This window comes from Capra hircus, unplaced genomic scaffold (assembly GCF_001704415.2).
Source record: "Capra hircus breed San Clemente unplaced genomic scaffold, ASM170441v1, whole genome shotgun sequence".
Taxonomy (NCBI): Eukaryota; Metazoa; Chordata; class Mammalia; order Artiodactyla; family Bovidae; genus Capra; species Capra hircus.
In genome coordinates, this window is record NW_017195386.1 from 1 (window position 1) to 8,943 (window position 8,943).

General features: G+C 52.8%; 1 protein-coding gene across 2 annotated transcripts; it reads left to right on the forward strand.

The window, feature by feature from the left end:
- Nucleotides 1-2,062: 2,062 nt before the first annotated feature.
- On the forward strand, nucleotides 2,063-6,478 carry LOC102177519 (tumor necrosis factor receptor superfamily member 26; the record flags this gene model as incomplete). 2 transcript variants are annotated; one of them, XM_018045284.1, is given in 4 exon segments in its annotated part: nucleotides 2,063-2,150; nucleotides 2,897-3,025; nucleotides 4,914-5,031; nucleotides 6,405-6,478. In XM_018045284.1, coding segments are annotated over 3 exon segments (297 nt in total), but the record flags the coding sequence as incomplete, so codon positions are not given.
- Nucleotides 6,479-8,943: the final 2,465 nt, after the last annotated feature.

Genomic DNA, 8,943 nt, shown 5'->3' on the forward strand with positions numbered 1-8,943 from the left:
GAGGAGCCTGGGCGGGCTCAGTCCTCGGGGTCGCAGAGAGCCCCACGCGACTGAGCGACTGAGCGCCCTGACCTATTCTCCCTCGCCCTGAGCAGCCGCCAGTCTACTCCGTGTCTAGTTCCTAGTTTCCCGATTCTAAATGTCTCATGCGAATGCAGTCATATAATGTGCGAGCTTTATGACTGACTTCTTTTACTTAGCATAAGGATTTCAAGAGCCATTCATGTTTTTCAAGGCTCATCCATAAATAGTCCATTGTAGGGATTTATCCCATTTTGTTTAACTTGTAAACACAAATCTATAGGTAAAAACTGTAGGTAAAAAGAAACACCCGTATTCATTTCTTCCCCCTGTACCCACTGATCCGCTCACCCTTGCTTGGTTTCAGTTTTTCATCCATTGTTGTTGTTCAGGCGCTAAGTCGCGTCCAAGTCTTTGCAACCCCATGGACTGCAGCACACCAGGCCTCCCTGTCCTTCACCATCTCCCTGAGCTTGCTCAAACTCCTGTCCGTTGAGTCGGTGATGCCATCCAACCATCTCATCCTCTGTCGTCCCCTTTCTCCTCCTGCCCTCCATCTTTTCCAACATCAGGGTCTTTTCCAGTGAATCAGCCCTTCCTGTCAGGGGGCCAAAGTATTGGAGCTTCAGCTTCAACAATAGTCCTTCCAAAGTATAGTCAGGGTTGATTTTCAGTAGGATGGACTGGTTTATCTCTTTCCTGTCCAAGGGCTTCTCAAGAGTCTTCTCCAGCCCGCAGTGTGCCAGCGTCAATTCTTTATGGTCCAAGTCTCACATCCATCTGTTTGTCCTCCCCCAACCTGTCAATATATAATCTTGCTTTACATGTGTTTCTGTTTAAAGACACCTGACTTAATATATACTTAATTCACTAACTGGGAACTCACGGCCAGTGGCACTGTATGGCCTGCCTGTACGAAGTTTCTTTAAGATGCCTTTTTTCTACAATGTAGACACATCGCAGCCTTCTGTCCTTCAGAACACCAGGTGAGACTGGCTAGGAGACCTTGCTTTTCTTTCTTTTTTGCCGAGGCACACGGCGTGCTTGATCTTAGTTCCTCGGCCAGGGATAGTACATGTGCCCCCCCCATGTAGTGGAAACGCAAAGTCTTAGCCTTTGGACCCTAGGGAACCATTTTAAACGTCAAGATCACCAACCAAAGACATGAAAACCAGGTGCAGAAAGGCTATACTTTACGCTGCGAGTTGGCAGAGGAAAGCAGCAGCACCTGGGTGGACCCAACTGGACCTGTGTTTCCAGGATGTGTTGAGGAGGGACTCTTGCCCTCCTGTGTACGTCCAGGAAGGCATCAGGGGTCTCGAGGTTGTGGTAACGAACACATTTCAGCATGTAGGCAAGTTCAAAAACACGGAATTCAGCGAACAATTGAGGCTGAACTGTCCTTCAGAAACAAACATGAAACCGTATATGAACAGGAGCTCCTCAGAACACAGAAAGCGGAGAATGATGTGATCACACGACGGAATCTGGAGTCCATAGACGTGGTACGAGAGCTCAATACACCTCAAAGCCAAGAAGTCGAGCAGGATAGGAAATCGGTACGGATGTGCAGTTCCTGGGACCTTGTAATTGACGGGCTCCTGCGTGGCAGTGTACGGGCACAATGTGTACGCATTCAGACACAGACGCTCAGATCCCTGTTCCCAACGCACGGACAGTGGCCTCTCTTGACAAAGTCTGTGTGCAGCTGCTGAGAACAGGAACTGTATGCTAGAAGAAAATCAAAGACTCACGAAACTCCAAAGGCTCACGACCACAAAGGGTCTACGTCTGACCAGGCACAGGGAACAGACGTCAGCCACGGAGGTGTCAACAGATCCACACGCATTTGGGGTGAAAGAGCGTGTTCCCCACACAGCCCTGCTCCGTACCACGAGTGGAGCAACAGGGAGCCTGAGGAAAGTCCCCGGCCAGAGCCTGCCGCGACGTGAGGGAAGCCGCACCCGGGGGTGTCAGTGTCTGCTCCCATCAGGAGGGAGAAAATCTTCTGAAAATGCCCATGTCCCCTCTCTCATTGAAGGTCACCATGGTGACGGGGAAGACCTCGTGTAACCCAGGCGAATATGAGGTTGGAGAAAATCTTTCCTGTAGCAGAGTCTGCCCAGCTGGTGAGTCTGGGGTGATTTAGAGCTTTGCAGGGAAGACTTCCTGCTTGGGAGAGGGGAGGTCAGGGGCACTTTGAGCAGAGCTGGGGGCAGCCTGCGGGGAGAACCTGGCTGTCTGGGGGGGGAGAGTCTGTCCTTGGCAGCCACCAGCTCCCTTAACCCGTCCAGACACACAGACACACTCCCATGTGATCAGCAAAGTCCCTTCCCAGCCCCCTCTGTGAGGGGCAGCTGTCCCCTCACCATGGGCATCCCCCCTCCCCGCATACACCTGCACACACAACGCATCTCGTCCAGGAACCTGTGCCTTCCAGGGGCCTGTGGCTCTGAGCCCAAGCACCTGGTACCTGGACCTATAGCCCCATACCCTCCCCACACTGCCCAGCCCACCCACCTGTACACACACTAGAGACATTCATACACAGACATCTCTGCATTCACACGCACACCTGCAGGAACCACGTGTAGGGAACAAAGGGACGCCGTTGGTCTGACTTGAAGTCTTGTGACCTTGCTCCAGCGCCCAGGCGCTGCAGGGCATTGGTAAAAGCTGGGGGGTGATTCAGGTCCCTGGTCTCTGGGACGGACACCTGTGGCCTGGGATCAGACCAGGTGTTCCCAGGAGGCCGGGGTGGGTTCGGGGTACTGTGCAGGGGGTCTGGTCTCCAGGTGCCTTGGGACCTCTTCAAGCTAACGCCTCAGAGACTGGGCGGGGTGCCCACCTCCCCTCCGTGTCCCGTCTCACGCAGGCTACTACGTAAGCACACGCATAGACCAGAACCACCACATTGGAGCCTGCTCGCCTTGCCCGTCTGGAACTTTCAGAGCTCATCCCAGTGAAGAGCCTCGATGCGTGCCGTGTGCCCAGTGCCGAGAGGGTAAGTGGCGGCAGTCCGGCTCACATGCCCCGTTGACCCGGCCCATGGGAACCTCCCCAGGGACAATGAGAGGTCCCAGAGGAGCGCGGGGGGAGCCGTCATCAGGGAGCGTGTGTGTTGCCTAAAGAAGCAGCTGCAAGTCATTAGGCTTTCAGACTTGCTGAGCATCAGCACGGTACACAGAAGTTCTTCTATCTCTGTGTATCGATGACAGTGTTTAAATAGGTAATTTTCCATTTTGTTTATCTTTAATTGGAGTGTAATTGCTTTGCAATGTTGCGTTAGTTTCTGCCGCACAAAAATGTGAATGAGCTAAGTGTATGTTTATGTCCCCTTCCTCTTCAGCCTCCCCTCCACCACCCTTGAAGTGTAATTTAAAAATACCACTTGCATTGGCAAAAAAAAATTGGAATAAATCTAGCGAACATGTGTAAATATATGTGAAAAACCACCTTTAATGAAACATAAATACAGAGAGAAACACCACACTGTAGTGAACCAGAGGGCTCAGGGCTTTGTTTCTCTTCCGTTGGGGCCATGCTGTGTGGCTTGCAACATCTTAGTCCCCGACCAGGAGCTGAACTTGGGCCCTGGAAGGGAAAGCTTCCAGTCTTAACCACTGGACCACCAGGGACCTCATTTGGTGGTGTATAAGGGTCAGTGTTCCTGGAATGGCGCTTAGATTTTGTGGCATTCCCAATGAAAATTTCAGTGTATCAATGTGTAAATCAGTTCATCTTGCCATAGACTTTATTACTGTTAAGTCACTTCAGTCATGTCCGACTCTGTGGGACCCATAGACGGCAGCCCACCAGGCTCCCCCGTCCCTGGGATTCTCCAAGCAAGAACACTGGCGTGGCTGCCATTTCCTTCTCCAATGTATGAAAGTGAAAAGTGAAAGTGAAGTCGCTCAGTCCTGTCCGACTCTTGGCGACCCATGGACTGCAGCCTACCAGGCTCCTCCGTCCATGGGATTTTCCTGGCAAGATTACTGGAGTGGGGTGCCATTGCCTTCTCTGCCATAGACTTTAAACTGATACAGTTTTTAATTTTAAGAGGTAAAGATATGACACTCCCCTGGCGGTCCAGCGGTTAAGAATCACCTGCTGATGCAGGGCACACAGGTTCATCCCCTGTTTTTCGAAGATCACGTGTGCCACAGAGCAGCTGCGCCCGTGGACCACAGCCACTGTGCCCACAGCCCCTAGGCCCATGCCCTGCAGGAAGAGAAGTCACCACAATGAGAAGCCACAACACAGAGTAGCGCCCGCTCGCCACAACTAGAGAGAGTGTGCACACGGCGGGCAAGAACCGCATGGCCAGAAATAAACGCATAAATAAAATTTTTAAAAAAAGGTAAAGCACCGCAGCAGGAGTTGTCATGACCTTGCTGTGCTCACACCTGCTGGATCAGCTTCCTTCTTTCTTGGAAGATGAAAAGCAAGATAGCACCCTAGCTGCCCTCATATTCGGCTCTGAGCAGAGACAGTGAGGTGGAGTGACATTCACGTGGGGGCAGAGAGTTGGCCCTGTGGAAACAGCCGCATAGACATGAGATGTGGGTGGACCCCAGGACACAGCCCTTCGCAGCTCGAAGGGCGTAACCCCCAGCGATGCTGGGAGAGACTGTTCTCGGGCCACACCGAGTAGGGCTGTTGTGATCTTCCTGGGGAAACGAGCAGACAGGTTGATTTGGAGTGTATCTGAGCAGGTGGCCCTCTGCCCCCAGCCCAGATTGCCGGGGCGCCACAGCTCCTCCTCAGACACCCAGACGGCAGGGGGAGGTCTGGAGGTGGGTGCACGTGCTGAGCCTGTGACCGGACCTGGACGTGGCCGGGGGGCAGGACAGAGTCCAGGCCCCGGTGACTGACCCTCGGCCCCCCTCCAGCAGATCAGGAAGTGGTGAAGCGCTGCTCCACGACCAGCGACCAGGAGTGCCGGTGCCAGCCGGGCAAGTTTCTACTGTGACTCGAGGACTGCACAGAGAGCTGCTTCCGGTGTACAAGGTGCCACCCAGCGGTGGGAGCCGGCCAGCAGGCCTGGGGCGGCGTTCTCTTCTCCCCTCACCTGTTTGGCTGTGGGTCACTTACTCAGCCACCCCCTGGCCGGAGCCTCTGTTTTCCCATCTGTGTAATGGGGCTAATGGTAACACCAGCCCCACTGAGGAGCCCTGAGGATTAAGGCAGATGAGTCACCTGCAAGTTTCCATGTGGGGGTAAACTGGAGTCATTGCTCACCCATTTCTCCCTCCTTTCATTCCCTCATTCATGTGTGACTGTGAGCCCCGCTGTGGCCTGCAGGGTTGTATTGCAGACCTGGGCCCCAGCAGTGGTGGAGAGCACCCCAACACGTGGGCAGTGATGGGCGCATGAGGGACAGAGAGGCAGCAGGAGACAGGGCCCTAGAGCGGAGGCAGGGAGGGCGGGACAGAGGTGGAGCCGTGGCCCAGGTGGGATGGCCAGTGAGTGTTTTCTGCCCCTGATGTTACAAAGCACTGCGACCGGGAGGCTTTTGAAAAACAAGAAAAATGTATCCTTTCACAGTTCTGGAGACTGGAAGTCGGAATCAAGGTGTCCGCAGGGCCAGGCTCCCTCCATGGGCTCTCGGGAGGAATCTGGCGCTTCCGCAGCTTTGCCGCACTCCTTGGTGCCTCGGCTTGTGGATGCTTCGCTTCAGTCTCTGCTTCCGCCTTCCAGGGATGGTCTCCCGTGTGTCTCTCAGCGTCTTCACATGGCTTCTCTCTCTCTGCATACATCTTCCTCTTGTGAGGACGCTGCTCACTGACTGAGGCCCACCCTGATCGCGGTGTGACCTCCTCCTAAAGGATTCCATCTGCAGAGACCCTGTTTCCACATCCGTTGCCTTCTGTGGTTCCCGGTGGGCTTAGATTTGGAGCCGACTTTGAGGAAGACTCAGTGGTAAAGCCACTTTGCAAAATCACCTGCATTTGTAGATTCTTAAACTGCCACTCAGACCAGCTTGCACTGTTGGCTCAGGAACCCGCCAGGTCCAAAGCAAGGACACCCTCCAGGTCTGGGTTGATCAGCTCTGGCTTGTCCCCTTCTCCACGAGCTTCATCTCAGGCTGCTTTCCCTCCCGGTAGAGGTACGGCCACGTCAGGACCAGTCCTCGTGGCCACACACAGAGCTCTATCCGGGGACAGAGACGGGGGCACTTCCCCCATCTATCAGAGATTCCTAAGTTTTATCCTCATTGATCCAGTGTGGGCCAGACATCCCGGCACATGCCACACTTCTCATGGGCCTGCCGAGGAGGTTGGGTTGGTCCCTCTAACCCCTGACTGGTGGGTGGTGAGTAAGATTCTCTGGGCCGGCCCGAGCGAGGGGAAGTGATGCTCACAGTTTCTCTGTCCCCTCAGGTGTGGAGACGGCGCCATCCTTCAACCCTGCACTGCCATAAACAATACAGTTTGTGCCTTAAACCCAGAGTCAGGTGAGGGCCCGATTCCATCCCTTAAATCCGTAAAGGCCAAAGGCTGAGGCCTGAGGGTCCCAAGGTCCCTGTTGTCGGAACTCATCTCTGCTGCTGTAACGAAAGGAGCCAGAGGCTGTGATCAGAGGTGCTGGCTGTGTGTCAGGAAACTTTATTCATAAAAGTGGGCTGTGGGCCGTGGGTCATTCGTTCGTAGACTCCTGTCTTGAGTGAACAGGATCCTTGTGGACCAGTTATGGCTTCCCTGTCCTTGTCCCTTGAATTCTGGGCGTGTGGGCTCAGTCTGGGCCGACCAGGCTGACCAGGTAGCAGGTGGAAGGGACTGAGCGCTCTGTGAGACCTGTCCTTCCTGACATCCCAACACCCGGCTGCTTCCCTGCTTGGTGCGGCCTCAGATGGGACTTAGAATGTGAGCTGGGTGCACGCCCCCAGCAGAGTTGATGCTCGACTACTGAGTATCTGTGCAAATCTGTGCAAGACTGTTTTCCTTTTCTTTTTTTAAATTGAAGTCTTGGTGATTTACACTGGTGTAAAGTGGTTCAGGTATACACACACACAGACATGTACGTGTGTGTGTGCTAAGATGCTTCAGTCGTGTCCAACTCTTTGCAACCCCATGGACTGTGACTTTTCAGGCTGACTCTGTCCATGGATTCTCCCAGGCAAGAATATTGAAGTGGGTTGCCATGCCCTCTTCCCAACGAGGGACGGAACCCGCGTCTCTTCCATCCCCTTCACTGGCAGGCGGGTTCTTCACCCCTAGTGCCACCTGCTTCCTCAAGGCTCAGCTGATAAAGAATCCGCCTGCAATGCAGGGGACCTCGGTTCCGTTCCTGGTCAGGAAGATCCGCTGGAGAAGGGAAAGGCTACCGACTCCAGTATCCTGGCCTAGAGAATGCCATGGAGTTTACAGTCCATAGTTGGACACGACCGAGCGACTTCCACTCACTCAGCACCACCTGGGAAGCCTATAAATATATCATACACATATATAGTCAAAGCTGTGGTTTTTCTAATAGTCATTTATGGATGTGAAAGTTAGACCGAAAAGAAGGCTGAGCCGAAGAATTGATGCTTTTGAACTGTGGTGTTGGAGAAGACTCTTGAGAGTCCCCTGGTCTGCAAGGAGATCCAACAGTCAATCCTAAAGGAAATCAGTCCTGAATATTCATTGGAAGGACTGATGCTGAAGGTGAAGCCCCATACTTTGGCCACCTGATGAGAAGACCTGACTCCTTGGAAAAGACCCTGATGCTGGAAAGATTGAGGGCAGGAGACCAAGGGTCGACAGAGGACGAGATGGCTGGATGGCATCACCGACCCGATGGACACGAGTTTGAGCAAGCTCCAGGAGATGGTGAAGGACAGGGAAGCCTGGTGTGCTGCAGTCCACAGGTCCGAAGAGCTGGACACGACTGAGCGACTGAACAACAGCAACAAATATACACATACATATCCTGTTTCATATCCCTTTCCACTATGGTTGTCATCGCAGGATCCTAAATACACTTCCTTATGCTACACAGTGGGACCTTGTCGCTGTTCTGCTTTGTACACGGTGATGTGTGTCTGTTCATCTCTAACTCCTAGTTTATGCTTCTCCCACCACTTCTTTGGTAACCGTAAGTTTGTGTTTGAATCTGTGGGTCTGCCTTTGTTTCCAAAGTGAGTTCACTTGTGTCATCTTTTGGATTCCTTGGATACGGGGTCTCACGGGGTATTTGTCTCGCTGACATCACTTTGTGTGATCATCTCTGGTTCATCCAGGTCTCTGCTGAAGTCTTGCCCATTTTTATGTTGGCTGTCTGGGTTTTTATTTTCTCATTTTGGATGCTTATCTGGAAACACTGATAATTATTTGTAAACGTGGGACACAAGCTCTTTGTGTTGGGTGTCTGGGCCTCTTGTGGACAAAGGTCCTTCCTTCTAACAAGGTCAGGTTTGTGGCTGTTTTCTGCCAGCATTGGTGCTCTTCCTGTCCTGAGGGAGAAACTTTGCTCAGCTGGAGAAGGTGTTCTGCCTCATGGCCTGCCGGAAGCTTCTCTTTATCGCTGTGCAGGACCGCAGTGGTGTCTGTGTGGTGTGAGGGGTTTTTCCCACGCACACACGGACGACACTGCATCGTGCTTTGAATCCAGTCTCTTTCCCACCCTAAGTGATACCAGGTCGTAGTGAGCACAGTGGCCACCGGGCGTCTCTGTTCCAGGGTCCGTGTCGCCTTCCCCTGGCCTTTCTCCTTGGAGCCGGAGTCCCCCTTGTCTCCTTCCCTAAGGTCATCAGACCATCCTTGGACTCAGCATATACGTTTACATTTTAAAACAAGCTCCTTAATTTCCCTCTGATTTGAACAACAGAAAAGTGCTTTGCTTTTTATTGGAGTACAGTTGAATTAGAGTGTTGTGTTAGTTTTCAGGCGTACAGCAAAGTGAATCGGTTACACAATATATCGACTCTTTTTTAAAAAA